The sequence below is a fragment of the Ammospiza caudacuta genome, chromosome 2 (genome assembly GCF_027887145.1).
Source record: "Ammospiza caudacuta isolate bAmmCau1 chromosome 2, bAmmCau1.pri, whole genome shotgun sequence".
NCBI lineage: Eukaryota > Metazoa > Chordata > Aves > Passeriformes > Passerellidae > Ammospiza > Ammospiza caudacuta.
In genome coordinates, this window is record NC_080594.1 from 119,258,327 (window position 1) to 119,281,958 (window position 23,632).

The 23,632-nt window shown below is 37.3% G+C and overlaps 1 protein-coding gene across 6 annotated transcripts in view; it reads right to left on the bottom strand.

Annotated features, from left to right (window-relative positions):
• The window catches only part of TTC3 (tetratricopeptide repeat domain 3), a 116,967-nt gene that overhangs the window by 42,422 nt on the left and 50,913 nt on the right, over positions 1 to 23,632 (bottom strand). For 2 of the 6 annotated variants that reach the window (XM_058825479.1, XM_058825477.1), the window contains exons 15-21: positions 21,826 to 21,883; positions 11,770 to 11,830; positions 10,468 to 10,531; positions 8,929 to 9,045; positions 8,493 to 8,630; positions 6,066 to 6,155; positions 4,912 to 5,024 (exon numbers count right to left, since the gene is read on the bottom strand). In XM_058825479.1, the coding sequence (XP_058681462.1) occupies positions 4,912 to 5,024; positions 6,066 to 6,155; positions 8,493 to 8,630; positions 8,929 to 9,045; positions 10,468 to 10,531; positions 11,770 to 11,830; positions 21,826 to 21,883 (641 nt within the window). Of the gene's footprint in view, positions 1 to 4,911; positions 5,025 to 6,065; positions 6,156 to 8,492; positions 8,631 to 8,928; positions 9,046 to 10,467; positions 10,532 to 11,769; positions 11,871 to 13,904; positions 14,737 to 21,825; positions 21,884 to 22,057; positions 22,193 to 23,632 lie in introns of those variants that run through there. The other 4 variants (XM_058825481.1, XM_058825478.1, XM_058825480.1 and 1 more) reach the window with 4 other exon arrangements.

Here is a 23,632-nt window from a genome sequence, read left to right on the forward strand (position 1 = left end):
ATGTATTGTAGCAAGATTTATGAGGGGTAATTTTAGATGATGTAAAGTTTGAGGTAAGAAATGCTGGCTTAGAAATGTTACGGAACAGGGTAGATATTGCTGAGAGTGAAATGGAATTGGAAATAAATAAATATATACATAATTTTCTGTAAATAAGACTAGATATTTTGGAGAAATAGAAGTATGAAAAATGTACTGTAGTAAGATTTATGAGGGGCAATTTTAAAAGATTGGTTTTCAGTTGCCTTCTGATAGTGATGGTGTGAATTATAACATCTGTACTGTCTCAGCCTTCACATGAGACTGAAAATGGAATAGAAGTTTTTAAAACCTCTCTCAGTTGCCCCATCTCTGGGTGAAAAAAGGGCTTTATCCCACAGCCAGGGGTGCTGTCACCTGTGCAGGGACCTTTTTGGGGTCAAGACTGCCAGGGAAATGATCCACGAGCACAGGAGTGGGATGCAATCCCAGGAAGCAGAAATTCCCTCAGAGCATCCACCAGCCCTGAGCAGGTGCTTTGAGCCCCCCCCAGCAGGAGGGGAGACAGAAATACATAAAATTCAGTCCCAAACCTCCTTTATTTGGCATTATTTTGGCATGGCAAGGGGGCAGGGAGAGGGGGAATGGCAGAGCCCCAGCTGGAGCCAGCACAGCCAGGCCCAGCTGTGCTTTATTTATTCCCTGCAGGATAAAGGGAGAAACACCCTGACCAAAACCTCCTTTGATGTTTTTCATTCTGAGTTCTGTGTGTTTCTTTTATATATTGGAAGTTAATAAAGTTTTTTTCTCTTTATTCATAAGATGGAGCCTGCTTTGCTTTTTTTATGATCACATCTCACAGCAGACAACACCAGGGAGAATTATTTTCATAATTCTGAGGAGCAGGGGAAAAAAACTTCCCCTTTCCCCATCCCTGTGGGCAGCTCAGAGGGAGAAAAGCCAGGAATGAGGGAGTGAATTCCAGCCTGGGATGAAGGAGGGGAGCAGAAAAGTGATTTCAGTTGTTTCACTCTGTTTCCCACTCTCCAATTATCTTTTAATGAACAATAAACAATTTTTCCTGACATTGTTTCCTGTGAGTCATTAGGAAATGATCTCCCTGTATTTACCTCCACCCTGGAGCTTTGCCATGGAATTTCTCCCCTCTCCCTCAGAGGAGGAGATCACAACGGGATAAGGAGCCCCCACCACGAGCCTTTAGGGGGAATTTTGATCCCACGGAGCTCCAGGGACACCCCAAAATCCCCCCACCAGCTCCCCACAGGATTCCACGAGGGACAAACCCCAGCAGGAATTTCTGGACGGGTGGGAGCAGCTCCAGCTTTTTTGCTCCCGTTTTGTTCCTGTCCTGGCCCTGCATTCCAGGCTCTCCCTGTCCCTGTGGGACGTGCCAGCTCAGAACTCCTCCCTGCTTTCTCAGCTCCAGGGCATTTGTGACTCACCGGGGCCTCTGCCCAGCCCAAGGCCGCCCTGCAGCTCCCCGGGGATGAGATAAAGCCACATTTCTTTGGGATGCATTCTTCCCTCAGAACAAGGAGGGTTTGTTCTTTCCCTCTGAGCTCCCCCCGCTGCGGGGCTGGGATCCCTGAATCCCAAATATTCCCCCAAATCTGCTCTGTTCAGCAGCTCCCATCAGCAGCAATAAAATTCCACTTGCATTCAATCCATTGGATTAAATCCACTGTGTTAAATCTATTGGATTAAACCGGGATTAAAGTTATTGTATTAAACCTATTGTACTGATTCCATTGGATTAAACACACTTGGATTAAATCCATAGGACTACACCCACTGGATTAAACCCACTGGATTTAATTTATTATATTAAACCCATTGTACTGAATCCATTGGATTAAACACACTTGGACTAAATACACTTGGATTAAATCTATGGGTTTAAACCCACTGGATTAAACTAATTTTATCAAATCCACTGGATTGAATCTATTGTATTAAAGCCATTGGATTTAACCCATTAGATTAAATCCATTTAATTAATCCCATTGGATTAAATCCATTTAATTAAACCCACTGGATTTAATTTATTATATTAAACCCATTGTACTGAATCCATTGGATTAAACACACTTGGACTAAATACACTTGGATAAAATCCATTGGATTAAATCTATGGGTTTAAACCCACTGGATTAAACTAATTTTATTAAATCCACTGGATTGAATCTATTGTATTAAATCCATTGGATTAAACACATTAGATTAAATCCATTTAATTAAACCCATTGGATTAAACCCACTTGATTAAAATTATTTGTATTAAACCTATTGTACTGAATCCATTGGATTAAACACACTTGGATTAAATCCATTGGATTACGCCCACTGGATTAAACCCACTGGATTTAATTTATTATATTAAACCCATTGTACTGAATCCATTGGATTAAACACACTTGGACTAAATACACTTGGACTAAATACACTTGGATTAAATCTATGGGTTTAAACCCACTGGATTAAACTAATTTTATCAAATCCACTGGATTGAATCTATTGTATTAAAGCCATTGGATTAAACCCATTAGATTAAATCCATTTAATTAATCCCATTGGATTAAATCCATTTAATTAAACCCACTGGATTTAATTTATTATATTAAACCCATTGTAGTGAATCCATTGGAAATAAACACACTTGGACTAAATACACTTGGATTAAATCCATTGGATTAAATCTATGGGTTTAAACCCACTGGATTAAACTAATTTTATTAAATCCACTGGATTGAATCTATTGTATTAAAGCCATTGGATTAAACCCATTAGATTAAATCCATTTAATTAAATACATTGGATTAAATCAACTGGATTAAATTTATATATGTAAATTTAATTATTAATGATATACATAATATATATAATTATATATATATTGTCTAATAAATAATTATATTAAATTTTAAACCCATTGTACTGAATCCATTGGATTAAACCCCTTAGATTTAATTTATTGTATTTAAACCCATTGTACTGAATCCATTTCACTAAATCCATTGTATTCAACCCACTGGATTAAATTTATACATATAAAGTTAATGCACAATTATATATATAATATATATAATTATATATATATAGTTTAATTAATAATTACATTAAATTTTAAACCCATTTGTACTGAATTCGTTGGATTTAAACCACTTGGATTAAATCCATTTAATTAAACACATTTGATTTAATTTATTGTATTTAAACCCATTGTACTGAATCCATTGGATTAAACCCATTAGATTAAATCCATTTTCTTAAATACATTGGATTAAATCCACTGGATTAAATTTAGAGATATAATTTAATTAACAATTATATACATATATAATATATATATAATTATATATAAAAATAGTTTTAATTAATAATTATAATAAATTTTAAACCCATTGTGCTGAATCCATTGGATTAAACCCATTAAATCCATTTTATCAAATACATTGGATTAAATCCACTGGATTAAATTTAGATATATAATTTAATTAACAATTATATACATATAATATATATATATAATTACATATAAAAATAGTTTTAATTAATAATTATAATAAATTTTAAACCCATAGTGCTGAATCCATTGGATTAAACCCATTAGATTAAATCCATTTTATCAAATCCACTGGATTAAATTTAGATATATAATTTAATTAACAATTATATACATATAATATATATATATAATTATATATAAAAATAGTTTCAATAATTATAATAAATTTTACACCCATTGTGCTGAATCCATTGGATTAAACCCATTAGATTAAATCCATTTTATCAAATACATTGGATTAAATCCACTGGATTAAATTTAGAGATATAATTTAATTAACAATTATATACATATATAATATATATATTATATAATTATTTATAGAAAGTTTTAATTAATAATTATAATAAATTTTACACCCATTGTGCTGAATCCATTGGATTAAACCCATTAGATTAAATCCATTTTCTTAAATACATTGGATTAAATCCACTGGATTAAATTTAGATATATAATTTAATTAACAATTATATACACATATTATATATATAATTATATATAAAAATTGTTTTAATTAATAATTATAATAAATTTTACACCCATTGTGCTGAATCCATTGGATTAAACCCATTAGATTAAATCCATTTTATCAAATACATTGGATTAAATCCACTGGATTAAATTTATAGTATTAAATCCTCTGTATTAGACCCACTGGATTAAATTTAGATATATAATTTATTTAACAATTATATACATATATAATATATATATAATTATATATAAAAATAGTTTTAATTAATAATTATAATAAATTTTAAACCCATAGTGCTGAATCCATTGGATTAAACCCATTAGATTAAATCCATTTTATCAAATACATTGGATTAAATCCACTGGATTAAATTTATTGTATTAAATCCTCTGTATTAGACTCACTGGATTAAATTTAGATATATTATTTATTTAACAATTATAAACATATATAATACAGATATATATATAAATATTTTTAAATTATTAATTATAATAAATTTTAAACCCATTGTGCTGAATCCATTGGATTAAACCCATTAAATCCATTTTATCAAATACATTGGATTAAATCCACTGGATTAAATTTAGATATATAATTTAATTAACAATTATATAAATATAATATATATATATATATAATTACATATAAAAATAGTTTTAATTAATAATTATAATAAACTTTAAACCCATCGTGCTGAATCCATTGTATCAAACCCATTTGATTAAACCCATTGGATTAAACCCATTTTATTAAACCCAGCTGACAGATGAATTTAATGACCAACACAGCAAAATTAAAGCCCCACCACGCACAGTTCTTCAAATAAAAAAAATTTTCCCAAAAACTCTGAATTTTCCATCAGACCAACCTGTTTTGCCTGAGGTAAACCCTTCCAATCCCATAGTGTGCCAAACAAAAACAACTTTCTTCTGGATATTTCTCCATTATTTTCTTAAACTGAACTTCAGCTTTTGCCAATGCCTTCAAAAGAAACGGGAGACACAAATAAAGGGAGTTTTGCCAGAATATTTTCATTTTCCTGGGTTTTTTCCTCCTTTAGACTGGGTCGGTGTGCCCCATTCCTTGATCAGTCTTGGGAGCAGTAAATGGAATTACAGACCCCGGGGATCACAGGCAGAAACTCACTTTCTTTTTTAAAAAAAACCAATTTATTCTGTAAGCATGGGGTTGCTGTAACCCAAATAATTGAAATTTCTGAGCTCAGCTATTTTAAAATTCATTTTAAGACACTGAATATTATCAAATATTCAGGAAGAAAAACCCCCCCAAAAAAACCAACTCCTGCTCTGGTTTGGCATTTCCAGAACCCAAAAGAATTCTTGGTTTAGGATCAGAATATTCCTGTCCAAAACACCAGTGCAGAGCAGAAATCAAAATTACTGATTGTAATTTCATTGAAGGCTTACAAAGCAATTTTATTTGATAGCCTAATTCCAAAACTATCAAGGATTTAGTCCCAAATATTCAATTTGGACAATTCCAAAATGTGCCCAGAGGTTTCTCTCCCCTCTCACCTTCCCAGTTATGAAAATGCAAAAAAGGGATGAGAATCTGAGCTAGAAATTGGAATTAAGGGAGTTTATATACATAAAACAAATAAAAAGAAAAAAATAGAAATGTATGCTTTAAATATACATAAATTGGAATTAAGGGAGTATTTATATATAAATCAAAAAATAGAAATATATACGTTAAATATACATAAATTGGAATTAAGACAGTATTTATATATAAAATAAATCAAAAGAAATGAATAGAAATATATACATTAAATGAATAGAAATATATACATTAAATATACATAAATTGGAATTAAGACAGTATTTATATATAAAATAAATCAAAAGAAATGAATAGAAATATATACATTAAATGAATAGAAATATATACATTAAATATACATAAATTGGAATTAAGACAGTATTTAAGTATAAAATAAATAAAATTTTTAAAATATATAGATTTCAAAATAAATAAAACCACAAATAAATTCCGTCCTACCTCAGGATGTCCCATTCCCAGGAGGGCAGTGGCATGTCCATAGAGGAATATAACATAATTAATATAAGGAATATTCACATTACTCATATACTAAAAAAAAAAAAAAAAAAAAAGAAAGAAAGCTAAATTTTAGTCACAGCACAACAAAGACATGGTAAAAATACTGTAAATTAATTAAGAGAAATCCAGGATGACTTTTGGGTCAGTGGCTGATTGGGTAAGGATACACAGACACCAAATTTCACTGAATTTGCCTTTAAAATCCTTTTTACCCTTTGTTCTTATAAATCATAGTTAATTTGGCAATCACAGAGAAGACCTTGAAGATCAGCAAGTCCAACCAACGATGGAGTTTAGATTTAAAGAAACACAAAATGTTTGATGCAAATATTTGTGGAAAAGAGGAAAGGAAAGGAAAGGAAAGGAAAGGAAAGGAAAGGAAAGGAAAGGAAAGGAAAGGAAAGGAAAGGAAAGGAAAGGAAAGGAAAGGAAAGGAAAGGAAAGGAAAGGAAAGGAAAGGAAAGGAAAGGAAAGGAAAGGAAAGGAAAGGAAAGGAAAGGAAAGGAAAGGGGAAGGAAAAAGGAAAAAGGAAAAGGAAGGGGAAGGGGAATGGAAATGGAAAGGGAATTTCAAGGAAAGTAAAGGGAAAAGGGAAAAGAATATTTTGGAAACACAGGTGTGTGTGTGTGTGTGTGTGTGTCTATAACATTCCTAAAATCACTCCCTCAGCAGCCACCAACCCAACCCAGCCCATCCCAACCCAACCCAACCCAACCCAACCCAGCCCAACCCAGCCCAACCCAACCCAGCCCAATCCAACCCAATCCAACCCAACCCAACCCAACCCAACCCAGCCCAACCCAACCCAACCCAATCCAACCCAACCCAGCCCAACCCAACCCAGCCCAACCCAACCCAACCCAACCCAACCCAGCCCAACCCAACCCAACCCAACCCAACCCAGCCCAGCCCAACCCAGCCCAACCCAACCCAACCCAACCCAACCCAACACAGCCCAACCCAACCCAACCCAACCCAGCCCAACCCAGCCCAGCCCAACCCAGCCCAACCCAACCCAACCCAGCCCAACCCAGCCCAACCCAACCCAACACAGCCCAACCCAACCCAACCCAACCCAACCCAGCCCAACCCAACCCAACCCAACCCAGCCCAACACAGCCCAATCCAACCCAACCCAGCCCAACCCAACCCAACCCAACCCAACCCAGCCCAACACAGCCCAACACAGCCCAATCCAACCCAACCCAACCCAACCCAGCCCAACCCAATCCAACCCAACCCAACCCAACCCAACCCAACCCAGCCCAACCCAATCCAACCCAGCCCAACCCAGCCCAACACAGCCCAATCCAACCCAACCCAACCCAACCCAGCCCAACACAGCCCAACCCAACCCAGCCCAACCCAACCCAACCCAGCCCAATCCAACCTAGCCCGATCCAACCCAACCCAACACAGCCCAACCCAACCCATCCCAACCCAACCCAACACAGCCCAACCCAACCCAACCCAGCCCAACCCAACCTAGCCCAATCCAACCTAGCCCAACCCAACCCAACCCAACCCAGCCCAACCCAACCCAACCCAACCCAACCCAACCCAATCCAACCCAACCCAACACAGCCCAACCCAGCCCAACCCAACCCAGCCCAATCCAACCTAGCCCAACCCAACCCAGCCCAACCCAACCCAACACAACCCAGCCCAACCCAACCCAGCCCAATCCAACCCAACCCAACCCAACCCAGCCCAACCCAACCCAACCCAACACAGCCCAACCCAACCCAACCCAACCCAGCCCAACCCAACCCATCCCAACCCAACCCAGCCCAACCCAACCCAACCCAGCCCGACCCAACACAGCCCAACACAGCCCAACCCAGCCCAACCCAACCCAACCCAACCCAATCCAACCCAGCCCAACCCAACCCAACCCAGCCCAACCCAGCCCAACCCAACCCAGCCCAACCCAACACAGCCCAACCCAACCCAGCCCAACCCAACCCAACCCAGCCCAACCCAACCCAACCCAACCCAATCCAACCCAGCCCAACCCAACCCAACCCAGCCCAACACAGCCCAACCCAACCCAGCCCAACCCAACCCAACCCAGCCCAACCCAACCCAACCCAACCCAACACAGCCCAACCCAACCCAGCCCAACCCAACCCAACCCAACCCAACCCAGCCCAACCCAACCCAGCCCAGCCCAACCCAACCCAACCCAGCCCAACCCAATCCAACCTAGCCCAATCCAACCCAACCCAACCCAGCCCAACCCAACCCAGCCCAACCCAGCCCAGCCCAGCCATGGCCATTGTGGGGAAGGCAGGGCTGGCACAGGGCGGTGCAGGCAGGGCCCTCCAGCCCTGCCTGGCCCAGGGAAGGGAATTTGGCTGCTCTCACCGCCACGCCCGAGCCGTAGAAGAGGCTGAGGAGCTGCGAGAAGGCGAGCTCGGCGTCGTGGCACTGCTGCTCCTGCAGGGCCCGGCAGCCATCGCGGGCCAGCGCCTTCACACCCTCGGGCAGGCGGCTGAAATCCACCTGCAACGGGCACCACGGCAGTCAAGCCAAGAAAAAACTCCATTTCCCCCCTTTTTTCTTGAATTTCATTTTATTTTTTTTAATAAATAAAAATATTTTGGCTTTTTTTTCTTTCTTTCTCACATTGCGCCTTCAAACTTTTTCACACTTTCTCACATTGCGCCTTCAAATTTTTTACACCCGGTGTTGTCGGGTTGTTTTTGCACACAATAATCAGGATTGTTTTGGGGGAAGGAAGGTGCTGAATGCATAAATTTGAATTTCTGGGATGAAAACCAAGTTATTTCTGAGAGTTTACCGTGAATTCTGGGGCATTCAAGGCTTTTAGCAGGGGCAGAATAATGGGTTTGTCCCTGGCCAGCGAGGCTCCATCGCCCTCCAGCCCAAGGGATTTTCCATCTGCACTGAAATCCACCTGGAACAGTTCACAGACAAAGAAACAGTAAATTCAAATAAAGAAAACATTTTCTTTTTTTTTTTTTTTCCTTTCAAAAGCAAGCAAATAATTTAATTCAGGAAATAAATATTTGCTAGAATGCTTCTGGGACAGCCAAGTGGAAATCCTGCAGCCTCCTGAATTGTTTCACCACAATTTCACTTTTCAAGCAGCAAACCAAGTGCATTTTTATAAAACTCTTCAGAGTTTCAGATTTTATAAAACTCTTGCATTAGATTTTCATGGAGCTGCTAATCTCTTAAAAACCCCATTTTAATTCTAAATTTCTCTCCAGAAAGCTGCAACTTTAGTTCAAGCACTGTTTTAATTCTCCTCACATATAAAAAAACCCAAGAGCACAACCCAGACTTTTTGTGCCCAAATATTTTTGGAAGAGCTGAGCATTTTTTCATTTTTCATTTGTGTCCAGCTCAGCTCATGCTGGAAGGTTTCACAGTCCACTATTTTATTCTGTTATTTATTATTATGTTATGTAAAAATTATATTTCGTTTTCACCATTGATACTTGCTGAACTCTGCAGGAATTTATATTATGCAAATAATTAAGATTTATTTTAATTTCCTACAACTCCTGGGTTAATGCTGTCCCATGCACTTATAGATCAGAATAAATTTTATTATTTTAATGCTAAAATAATGACATACAAAGCAGATTAAATAAATGAAAATGTTCTGAAATAGCAAAACAAAAAGAAGTATTTGATAGGAAATGAGGGGTAGAAGCTGCACTTTGTCTTCTAAATTCAGTTTCATCCTGTGAGATATTTAATCTGAATAAAGATTTTTGATATCTACATCCCCTAATTAACAGGGATGAAAGAATTAGTTATTTAATTAAGTAATTAAATAATTTCATTAGTTAAGCATTATCATTATTTCCTTCAGGAATTTATTGGTGATTGACCAGAGAAGGAGAATTTTCCCCCAATGAATGAATTTTATAAAATTTGTATGAATTTTAGTGTTTCCAACAGCCAGTCCACAAAATTGGTTATTACCAAATGTATCCAAATGGCAAAAAAACATTTAGGCACAAATTTGGGAAAGGCTTTTTAAATCCCTGAATGATCCCAGCCAGGTTTTACTTTTTGATTAAAAATTTAATTAAAATTTGAATTTAAAATTATCCCAGCCAGGCTTTAATTTTTGATTAAAAATTTAATTAAAAATTATCCCAGCCAGGTTTTACAGCAGGAGAAGAAAGAGAAAGCAGAGGAAAATCAGAATAAATCAGAATAAATCAGTGTAACCACAGAATTCCTGCCTCTGATCAAAGCCACACAGAGCACAGGGAGTCAAATTTTGGAATTAACCAAGATTTTGTGCAATATTCCTAAAAAATGAGAAATAATTTCCAATTCAAGGCTGGATTCCCATTACCTGTGGCACAGCACAGAAACCTTTATCCTCCATGGCTTTTTCCCTCTTCAAATCCACATGATCCCTACAAAAAACAGGACAGGGGCACCAAGGGTTTGGAAATGTGCTTTAAATCTCCATTTATTGTCAATAAAATGTGGTTTTCTAAGGTCTGATCATCTCCCCCCAGCACAGAAATAATTTTGGAGCTGGTTCAGCTGCTTTAAAGAGGATTTGTCCCACAAGAAATGAAAATATTCCCCCTCCTTGAAGGGAAAGGAAAATACTGATAATTCAGTTTAATGACCTCTCCTGTGGCAAAATTTCAATTTTTCTACCTACACTGCTACTCAAAACATTACGGGAAAACAAAAGGATTGTACTGAAATAAATATTGATTTAAAGAAATCGAAATTTGGGGTTGTGGTCACATTTCGATTAGGACTGGGAATTATCAGGTTTCCTGAAGAAATCTGAAATCTGTGTTGAAAAATTCTCTTTAATGCAAACTTCCGTATTTCCATAAAATAAAAATCCTGTTTTGCTGGATTTTTATGTTTTGAGCCATCCTAAACACAACAAAAATCTCCACAGTGTGGCCCCAGCACCAGTGGAAATATTCAATGATTTCCTCTCATAAATTCTGTTTTAAGTGGAAACAGAAATATTTTATAAATATAATATTTAATATAGAATTATTTATTAATAAATATTTAAATATAAATATTTAATACTATAAAATCTATTGTTTCACCTTAATTAATCGAATTTTAACCCCAAATGCAACCATTCACATTCCTTTCCTACAGGAGCATCCTGGCCTTAAAATCAGACTTTTGACTGGAAATTGGAGCCAACAAACAACTAAACAAAGTTCTTTCATAAAATAAAGTTTATAAAACCAAATTTCATTTTTTTTCCAGAGCTCAGGGAGTGCCAGAGGAGTTGGAACAATTCTTCTGAACAATTCAAGGAGACCTTGGAAACGAGGCAAGAGTTACAATTATTGCTTTAACTCTGGATGTAACAACTGAAACAAAACTCCTGTCCCCCCTCTCTGCTTCCACAGCAAATATTCAAATTATGCCTTCATTTACTAAAACTCAGCTGGGCATGGAAGATTTTCAGTTTTCAAGTAATAACTGTGGAAAAATTGGAATTTTGGGGAATTTATCCATTATTAGGATGTAAAAAATTACACAGAGCCATTAGCAAGGAGCAAGCAGCAAACCCAAGATGTATTAATTTTACATAAAATAGCTCAAAATAAGAATAATTTTGAAAAAAAGTATAATAAATTTTTAAATAAATAGCATTTCTCACCTCGTTTTTTCATAGTCACTAGTTTTGGTTTTTGGCTTTCGTTTGCTTTGCTGGCTTTGGTCTGTAAAGAGGAAAAGGATTTTAAACAAAATGATCATCACCTGAAACAAGCAAAGAAAAAAATGAGCAAAGAAAAAAATGCACTTGGAACTCACTTCTGGCTCTGTAAATTGTAGATCTTAAAAACTGACAGGGGCAAAATTAACAAACCAAAAAGTGAAATTCAATTTAGTTTTGTTCAATGGTAGACAGGATTAAAAAATCCTAAAGGGGAATGATTTTAAACAAATAGAAGAATCTTAAACAAACAGAAGAATCTTAAAATCCTGCAGGATTGCAGCATTTTAATCCCAAAATTGTGATTAAATAATTGCAAAATTGTGATTATTAAAGTGGACTCCAGGCTAAAGAAATCAGTCTGTCCTAAAAAATAATAATTTATATTTTTATATATACACATATATATATAGTTTATATATTATATGTAGCATATATTATATATATCTAAAATATAAAAAGCAGTTTATATTTCTATATTATATATATTTTATATATATATTTCTAATTCTTATATAATTATGCATTGTATATTAGAATGTATACATTGTATGTTAGGTAATATACAATGTATGCATTCTAATTATGATTATGTTTAAATGAATATATAAATTATGATTATATTTAAATAAATTCTATTTCTGATCATATTTAAATAAAAGGTAATATGCATTATAAAATAATATTATTGAATGTTTTATATTTAAATTGTTTGGGGTTTTTTTGGTTATATTGTTAGTGACCAATCAGAATTTTCAAAGGCAATTACAAACCCCTATGGAAGTCCAAGTTTCTCTGGAAAAATCATGAGGGTGAATTTTTTCCTTCAAAAGCCCCAAATTAAAGTGAATCTCAAATGGAAATAAACAGAGACAAACAAATAACTCCAAGTGGAAATATTGGATGCCAAAAACAAGGAAGGAGTAATCAGGTGAGACCAATTCACATTTAACTTTTAAATTTCACCTCAAAGACCTCACACAAAATTCACTGGAGCGCCTCAGACCTCCAGCCCTGCTGTGGAGCAGGGACTGAGGAAACAATCCCTGGGCAGCAAGGAGGGAGAAAATGACTTTAATGCTTTGTTGTGATGACAAACTCAGGAATTCCTGCCATTAACTGCAAAATTTTCTTTTTTTTTTTGTTGGTCACACCCACAGAAAACAATGCAGCACCTGGGCTGAAATTCTTGGGCACTGAGTTAATGTTCTGCTGAACCACCAGAAAATCAGATTTTGAGAACAGGAGGAGGAGTTATTCAAGTTGCAGGTGAAATTTTATAAATTGTGTGCGCTGAAAAATGATACTCGGAGGATTTTAAACAGAAATACTGAATGTGGAAAAATCCAGGTGGGCTCTGAGGGCCCTCCCTGCGGGCAGGGGAGGCGCCCATGAACATTCCTCTGCTAAACCCTACCCGGGGGCAATTAAAGCCTTGGGCCAGCAGCAATTGCTCATTAAGAGCTGCTTAATGACCTCAGACTTCAGTGAGTCAGCACAAAAACCAGGAGTCACCGGGCCTGAACATGTTCAGAGTGATTCCACGGACCGCTCCTTGAGCGGATGGCGGCTGCAGCTCATGGGAACCCCAAAGCTGCACCGAAAACCCCCACAAATCCCTCTTAATAAAAGTACTGGAACGCTGGAAAATCAGAATCCTCCTGAAAGGCTGGAAACACTTCCAGCACATCATCCTTTAAGACTGAGATATTTCATTTTTTTCTTCATTTTATGTGTGGCTTCCCCGAAAGGAACCGATCTAACTCACAGCAAAATCTTAGTGAAGAGAGAGAAACCACCTCAGCGTGGAAGGAAGAAATCAATCAGAAAAAAGAAAAAAAAATTCATCCTCATGACTTTTTGATTATTTTGCTCCAGTTTCAGAAGCCATTCAACAAAAATTACTGCAGCAACAATTCCCATAGAAACAACTCCTCCCCTACAACAGCCAACTTTAAATGCTGCTTCCACAAGAAATAAAAAAGCTCCTAAAACAAGGTAACAAGCAAAACCAGCTGATTTACTATTAAAATACTTAAGGAAACGCATTAATTCCACAGAAAACATCATTTACTTACCCAACAAACACTTAAAAATATTAGGAGAAGCAAAATGACTTTTCTTAGCACTTTCCATTAGGAGCGACCAAAGATATTTAATAAAAATATACAGCAGCTCAAAGAAACAGTACATGAAGACCAAAAATAGGAAGTAGCAAGAAAAATAAATCAAAAAGGCCAGGAGTTTTACAATAATATAATGTGGCATTAAGTTCTTTGCCATTAAAACTCCCTGCAAGTTCAGTGAACAAAGGCAAAGGGAAAAAAAAAAAAAAAAATAAAAAGGCTCTTCCTCCCCCACCCACAGCAAACTGGGGCCAGCCAGTCACTGGGAGCCTCCTCCTCCCTCCAAATCAAACATTTTGCTCTGCAGAGCCAGGGGGAGGAGGAAGGGAGAACAGAAAGTGAAAATGAAGTAAAGCAGAAACACGGGATGAGCACGGGGTTGGTGAAATTGCTGCGGCCGTGGTGTCCGGCCAAGGATTGCCAGGTCCCTCCCAGGACTTCCCCTCTTCCTTCCTCAGCTCCTCCAAGAACCAGCCACCCTGCCCCTTCTCCAGCCCCTCTGTGCCTCCCCACCCTGCCGGGGAGGGATTTCCAATTTAATGCCCAATTTCATCCTCTGCCGTGCCGTGCCTGTGCTCCCACACGCAGCAGGAGAAGGGGAATTTTCAGCGCCCCTGAAGTTGGGTGATAAGAGCTCAGAGCCCAACTTGCAAAGGAGATAAAAGGATGTCAGAGAGGCACAGAGGATGCTGAGCACAGCTGGGAACAGATAATGAGGAATACAGAGGGGCTGGGGCAAAATTACCCACCCAGAAACACCAGCACACGCCCACAGAGGAGCTCAGAAAGGGAAACTCCGAATTTTGGGGGCTCTCAGTGAACAGAGCCCCAGAGAAACCTCCAAATGATTCAGGGAAACCTTGAAATGATTCAGGGAAACCTTGAAATGATTCAGGGAAACCTTCAAATGATTCAGGGAAACCTTGAAATGATTCAGGGAAACCTTCAAATGATTCAGGGAAACCTTGAAATGATTCAGGGAAACCTTGAAATGATTCAGGGAAACCTTCAAATGATTCAGGGAAACCTTCAAATGATACCGAGAAACCTTGAAATGATTCAGAGAAATCTTCAAATGATTCAGGGAAACCTTGAAATGATACAGAGAAACCTTCAAATGATTGAGAGAAATCTTCAAATAATTCAGGGAAACCTTCAAATGATTCAGAGAAACCTTCAAATGATACAGAGAAACCTTGAAATGATTCAGAGAAATCTTCAAATGATTCAGGGAAATCTTCAAATGATACAGAGAAATCTTCAAATGATTCAGAGAAACCTTGAAATGATTCAGGGAAACCTCCAAATGATTCAGGGAAACCTTCAAATGATTCAGAGAAACCTTCAAATGATACAGAGAAACCTTGAAATGATTCAGGGAAACCTTGAAATGATTCAGGGAAACCTTCAAATGGTTCAGGGAAATCTTCAAATGATTCAGGGAAACCTTCAAATGATTCAGGGAAACCTTGAAATGATTCAGGGAAACCTTGAAATGATTCAGGGAAACCTTGAAATGATTCAGGGAAACCTTCAAATGATTGAGAGAAATCTTCAAATGATTCAGGGAAACCTTGAAATGATTCAGGGAAACCTTGAAATGATTCAGGGAAACCTTGAAATGATTCAGGGAAACCTTCAAATGATTGAGAGAAATCTTCAAATGATTCAGGGAAACCTTGAAATGATTCTCCAGCGCCATGAAAGAGGTGGATGCCTGGAAATGTGTTGGAATGCAAGAATCCCTGGACTCCTCAGAGAGAGAAATGGATGCAGGGGCTGCATTAAAGCCTTGAGAGGAATTAAGATCTATTCAAACCACATAGAAGCAGAAAGCGAAGTTCAAGTTTTAAGTAAATAGAAGTGTAACATACTGTTTTAAGTAAGGAGAAATATATCTTAAGTGCCTTAAGAAACCAGTAGTCAAGTTTTTTAAACTTAGTACTTACTTTACTTAGTAATAAAGTTCTTAAACCTTAAAAAACTGGCTAGTAAAGGCCCTAAGGCCTAGTTTAAATTTCAGTTTAAACTTAATGCCAGACATAACAAAGACAGAGCAAAACCTTGCTTCCTTCTCTAGACAGAATTATTAATGTAAATAGATAAAGATATATGTGTAAATAGATAAAGCTATGTGTGTAAATAGATAAAACTAATTTAGATAAGAACTAAAACTACTTCCCCGTCACTTTTGTACGTTAGAATCAAGTTCAGATTGTGAATGTTTCAGATTCGGGGTTTTGGCTGGTTGGCTGTTTTATGTATAAAAATCCCTGTACTGGGGTGGGGACAACCACCAACAAAAGAAGAATAAGAGGACAACAAGAAAAAGAAAGTGATGCCTTAGGTTTGGCTTTTATATTTTTCTGATTCTGTGCATGGGTCTGGGTTCACATTCAGGGATGCTGAGCTCTGTGCACAGAGCAGGGACACAAAACAATTCCTGCTCCAGCTGGGCACCAAGGACAAATGCCCCAAATCTCAGCCCAGGAGCACAAACCCCGTGGGCTGGAGAGAGAAAAACAAGCAGGGTGGGACTGCAGGGCTAAAGCTGCAATGGGACAATGAACTGCAAGGTGCAAATGGAGCAGAACTGATCCCAGGGACAGAGCCCGTGCCCGGCCGTGCATTTTGGGGCCATTTTGGTTCATCCTGGGTGCAGCCCTGGCTGGGCTCTGGTGCTGCCCAAGGTGCATCCATGGAGGAGATGCTGTGAATAAATCCCTGCTTTATTCTGGAGCTCTGTCCAACTCTGCTCTATCTCAGCCTGCACAAGGCATCAGAAGCAGAAAATGCTGTTCCTGCCCTCTCTTCCCTGCTCTCTTCTCCATGTGGAACACAAAGTTTTGTGTCAGGTACATCCAGGCAATGTGTGTATTTGTCATTTCAATGTGTGGAAACCACCCATAGGACAGTTATAAAGACAAATTCTAATAATAACTGAGGAAAGTAAAGCATGGAAGAGGGCCTTTGAACCCATCCTTTGTTTGCAATTAACCTTTATAAGTCCTAAAGTTGATTTAGGAGCATTCAAATTAAAGCTTTAAGGATGTTGCTTTTTGACAGGAACTTTCTGCTTGTAGCTAAGCCTTAAAGAGTTTTGCAATAATAATCTTTTAAAGTATAATTTTAGAATATTGCTTGTAGTAAGGATCTTTGAAACTATAGCTTTAGAATATATAAAAAGGAAACGTGCTTATCTCACACCTTAACAAAACAGTGAAAAGCAGCTTGAGAGAGGAAGATGAACATTAACTCAAGGATTAATAGCTTGGACCAAGGGAAGCTGGACATCACTGCCATGAGATTTACAGTCCTTGCAATCGAAAGGTGGGCACACATCTGGAATCTGGACCTCACCAGATGGGAGACTCCTTTTGGGATGTGCATCCTGAGATGTAAATCACAACAGTGATCTACACTAAATCACAATACTGCATAGAATTGTGACGTAAAAATTGGGAAATAGAAACTGCTGGTGAGTAAAAATTGGGAACAGAAACTGCAGAGAAAGCTGATGAGTGCCCCTACAAATACCTGGAAGCCTCAACTATGGCCGGGCAGTTGGAGGGAAAACCTCCCCCACTGTACCCAGCGCTCATACTTGACCATGTTAATTAATAGAAATTAATGATTAATTAACATTAATTATGAATATGACTAATGAATGTAATTAAATTTGGGAACAGAAACTGCAGAGAAAGCTGATGAGTGCCCCTATAAATACCTGGAAGCCTCAACTATGGCCGGGCAGTTGGAGGGAAAACTTCCCCCACTGTACCCAGCACTCATACTTGACCATGTTAATTAATAGAAATTAATATGATTAATTAACATTAATTATGAATATGACTAATTAATGTAATTAATTATTGCTCGTACTTTACCATATTAATTAATAAATTGATTGCTGCTTGAATATTGGCCTAGTCAAGCTTCTCATTTATAACACTCATCATCATCATCATCAAGAGGAAGAAAGAGGAAAGGTGTGGGGTTGTTGCTGCTGCTGCTTTGGGCTGGGACTCTGTGGGAGCTTTTAGTTCTGCCTCTGCTCAGGACTCCGTGCCAGAAAGTTTTACACAGAATTTTACACTCTCTTGGTTTGGAAAGCCAGGTGTCTGCTAAGGAAGGCAGGAGCTTCCCCTAAAGTGGAATATGTAAACCTCCTCTTTAAAAATTATTATGATTTTGAAATTAAGGGGCTCTCAGGCAAAGATGTGGGAGCAGGGATAACAGTTCTCTACTAGGGAATAAAATAAAGTTTAAAATGCAGTAATACAAAATAACACTATGAGTTAAAATACAATCTGAAACCCTCTTGTTAGTGTTCAAAAGCACAAAATCACAGGGATTATATGCGGTGCTTTTTCTTAAGAGCTCTGGGTGTCAGGGGTGTAGTCAACCCAAATCTGATTCCGACCATAATTTAATGATCACGTTTTATACTCTATCATTATATAACTTTCATGTTAATTATTAACTTATATTGTTCTATCGTATACATAAATTTAGCCCCTCTCTGAATTTCCAGCATAGTTTCTCATTACTCTTCTTATGGTTATATAATCATTACATTTAATTACTAAACACCCATCACATCTAACAATTACATAATTTATCACACTGCTTACGCAGGTGCAGTTGATCTGGGAAAGCACAAAGCCCAACATTTCAGATTCTGTCTTTAACTTTTTCCAGGGCTCCACTGTCACTCTCAGTCCCAGTGTCAGCAGCAGTCTGATCAAACAGCACCCGCAGTTTCCTTAGGATGACAATGGAGTTCTGTTAAAGCAGTGATCTTGTAGGAAATTGAAATTTTCTTCTGAAAATCTAGTGGTGTGGATAGGCCTGGTCTGCTGGGAATCCAGCAGAGAAAAAAGCTGCTCTTCTGAGAATTCAGTAAGGAAAGGCTGACTGTGGTGTTCTAAACCTCTGACTATATTTAAATAAAAACGCTCAGTTCCTCCCTCTGAGCAGAGCATCTCACAGTAAGACTGTGTAATTTTAGCAGTTATACAGAAGCCAAACAGCCTATTAACAAAAGACACCTTTCTAAAAATAAGATTATTTATAGAAAAGATAAAGAAAACTGCTGAATTAACAGAAAGCAACTGCTTTACCTTCAACAAATACCAACAGAATACACACTGCCAGCTGCAACTCCTAACTTCAGAACTTTTAACTTAAGAAGAATTCAGAACTCTCTGCCTTCACAACTGATGCACTCATACAAAAAACAACTTTACTACAACCAGCAGCTGTTCCTGTATCTCTATTGGGAAATACCTGTTGGCCATTAATCAGGATTTTTCTATATATCCAAATGTATTTTTTAAAGTATTTTGATAACACCCAGCATAATAAACATTTTCTTCTATCTTTACACACGCCAGCCAAGCACCTCAGACCAGCACTGACAGGCACCTCAAAATAACATTTTAAACCTAAAAACCAAAACAAATTGCACTTGGCAGAATCCTCAGCCCACAAAGCTCTGTGTCCACTCATTAAAAATCAGCTCTGGTTTCTCATCTTGCTCTAAAATTCCAAAAAAATTAAAAATAAAATTTTGGAATGTGCAAGAAACCAACCTTTGGCCAGTCAGGCTTGAGAACTATGGCTCTTTTCCCATCAAGTACAGCTCTCCTGAGAGAGAAGACCCAAGAGCCACAGCAAACCGGACAGGAATGAATTCCAGGAAAGTGGAGTTGAGGCTCTGGGTGTGTTCAGCACTGAGGATGAGAACGGCTGAATTTCACTGCTTTAGGTTGGGTTGGAAAGTTTGGGTTTGGCATCACCTCCTGCAGCTCAGGGCCCATTCCCTGGGTCCTGTCCCTCCATCCCCTGTCCCTGGAGCCACTTTAGGCCCTGCAAGGGGATTTAAGGCCTCTCTGGAGCCTTCTCTTCTCCAGGCTAAAAAATAATCATTATTAAATATTGCTTCATTATTAAAGTATTGTTTGGACAAACATTGCACTGCAGTGTCAGTTCTGCTGCAATCTGAAATGCAGGGAACCCTCAGAATTTTGGGCCTGGCAGCCAAAGCTCAGAATGAAAGCCAGGATTTGATCTGAGGCCTTGGGAAAGGCTCCCAAACTGAGGGGCTGGAAGGGACAATGTGGATTTGGGGTTTAAAGCACAGACAGGTTAAACTGAGGAAAGGGAACTTCAGAGTTTTAGAGTTTCAGATATAAAAATAAAAGCAGTTCCAGAGGTAAACAAGGAGTTGAGAATGCAGCGCTGTAGGTTTGTGTGTCAGAACATGGTTAGCTAAGAAAGCTCACACTGTAACAGGGGTCCATGAGGTGAAATATTGAAGGATTGGGTCAAAAATATAAATATCCTTATTAGCAGTGTTTTATTGGTCAATAAATCCTTAAAAAGTCTTGTAACTGAGGGTCTAGGGAGCTTCTGAACCATGCAGTGAAGAGGCGAGTTGAACTCACTCTTCCTGCCTATGCAGAAGATAAGAAAAATAAATCACATTATCAAAAACAAATCAGAGGTCCCATCCCAAATTCTTTCCAAAATTTCTCACGGGTTATAACCACTTCCGTTGTGTAACAGATTGATTAAATCCCTTTCTCTAACCATTATCTCCATCATCTGAAATCCAGGGTTTATTTTACCTCTATCAATCCCTTGGGTTTGCACCCTCAATCCTGAGGGACAAACTCCCAGCAAGGATCAATCCCACCCCTACAAACCCTTGGGCACAACCAGAGCTCGGCTCTGTCCCTGAACCTGGCTCCAGCCACACCCAGACCCCTCCTGGAGAAGGGATTTGGGAACCCAGGAGTTCCTCACCCTGCCAGGGGACAATTCCTGCCCCCAAATCCATCAAATCCTGCTCCGGAGCCATTCCCTGGGTCCTGTCCCTCCATCCCCTGTCCCTCTCCTGGAGCCTCTTTAGGGTCTCAAGCTCTCCCCAGACCTTTCCAGGCTGAGCAACCCCGACTCTCCCAGCCTGTCTTTAGAAAAGAATCAAATTTTCATTTTTTTCCTCCATTACCACCTGACATCTTTCCAATAGAAACATCTTGGAATTTCCTGTGCAACCTTCCCCACATTTTCCACCTTCCAAGAAATCCTTTAATCCTTCAAGGTTCTCACAAAGCTCCCAAGATTAGGATCCTCCTCCTGCTCATTCCAAAATAGTATTTCCTAACACACCTTCAGTGCTTTCCTAAAATCCAATTTTCAAGTGCTGTGTGCTTTGAAATTATTTAAATATTCCAGGAATGGGGCACCAAAGAGAAGTGAGAGCAGGTGGTAAAACCCCCCAGGAAAAATGAGGGAAGGATTTCCCTTTGCAGCTCAGAACTGCCTGAGCTTCACTTTCAGTGCAGAAAAGGAACTCTGGCACTGGGGCAGCTTTGGGTTTTTCTCTCTATAAATTGATTTATTCATTTAAAAAAAACCCAAACATGAGCAAGAAACCACACAACTCTGCAAGTCTGCAGCTAAAAATCCACCCTGACAAATATTTCGTGGCCTCTTCCCTCTTTACCTGCAGAATTATTTTTTGATGGAGCATTTATTAACCACAAATAAATTGTAAATATTGAAATACAGAATTCCTGTTTAATTTAGACCCTGGTTTAGGAGGAGAGAAAGCATTTCCAGCCTGTGGCTCAGACTTTACTCTTTAATTCCAGTTTCAGTTCTGAATTCAGTCAAGGAGACTGAAGTTGCAAAAGCACTGAGGAATTGAGACAGGAACAGAGAAGTGTGAAAGGAAGAAGTAAAAGCTGTTTGCTCATTGTTGTGGAAATGACAGGAAATTAACTTCTGGTCATTAATTATGGCACAGCAGAGGAAGAAGTGGCTCGGATTTGATAAAAAGCAAAAAAAGCAAAATAAAACTCACTTGGAGGCTGCTCCAGCGTGAAACCTTTGCCTTCTGCTCTCTGGGGCTCAGTCACCTGCTGGCAGAAATATCAGATTACAAACCCCAAATCCATCGCCCTGAGTGGGTTCAACAAAGCCAAAAACCCCCAAACCCCTCAGCAAGTGAAGAAATGAAAATGTGCTGCATTATGTTCCTCGTCAAGAGGCAAAGAAAAATAATTTCATTAGCAAAGTGCTTTTATAAAGACTTTCCTCCCAAGTTTGCCTCAGTTTCTGTTATCCACAAAGCTGACACAGAAATGTCCCCCTGAGGAGCCAAAGTCACAGAGCTGCAGGGAATTCTCAGGAGACAGGAAAAGCAAAGCCCTGAGCCCGGCTGGGGCTGTCCCCAGCCTGTTTTTCTCTGCCAGAAAAGTCCAAAATTTCCATTTCCTGCCCTCCTGCTCTGCTTTCGTTTTCCCAGGGCCACGTCAGAGCCCAGGGCCCTCCCCCTGCTGGGACAGACAAACAAACGGCTCTGCTGGCGCTGCCCTGCTCTGGCTCAAAATTCCAAGTATTCACCAGCATTTTCTGCCTTTACTGCACTATTTTATAGGGCAATTCGTGGGCTAAATTGTAATATGTAAATATGTATCATAATGTATATATATATTATACATTTATAGTATAATATAGTATATATAATATATATAATGTGATATGTAAATATGTATCATAACATATATATATTATACATTTATAGTATAAAATTGTATATATAATATATATAATATAATATGAAAATATGTATCATAACATATATATTATACATTTATAGTATACTATAGTATATATAATATATATAATGTGATATGTAAATATGTATCATAACATATATATTATACATTTACAGCATAATATAGTATATATCATATATATAATGTAATAAGTAAATATGTATCATAGTGTATGTAAATATGTATCATAGTATATTTTATATGTAATTTAATATATAAATATGTATCATAACATATATATTATACATTTATAGTATAATATAGTATATAATATATATAATGGAATATGTATAATGTATATATATTACACATTTATATTATAATATAGTATATATGATATATATAATGTAGTATGTAAATATGTATCATAGTATATAATATATATAATGTAATATGTAAATATGTATCATAACATAAATATATTATACACTTATAGTATAATACAGTATATATGATATATATAATGTAATATGTAAATATGTATCATAGTATCTGTAAATATGTATCAAAGTATATATCATATATAATGTAATATGTATGTATCATAACATATATATATTATACATTTATAGTATAATATAGTATATGTAATATATAATGTAATATGTAAATATGTATCATAAGATATATATTATACATTTATAGTATAAAGTAGTTTATGTAATATATATAATGTAATATGTAAATATGTATCATAACACATATATATTAAACATTTATAGTATAATATAGTATATATAACATATATAATGTAATATGTAAATAGGTATCATAGTATATGTAAATATGTATCATAGTATATAATATATATAATGTAATATGTAAATATGTATCATAACGTATATATATTATACGTTTATAGTATAATATAGTTTATATAATATATATAATGCAATATGTAAATATGTATAATATGTATATATATTATACATTTATAGTATAATATAGTATATATAATATATATAATGTAATATGCAAATATGTATCATAGTATGTGTAAATATGTATCATAGTATATAATATATATAAAATGTAATATGTAAATATGTA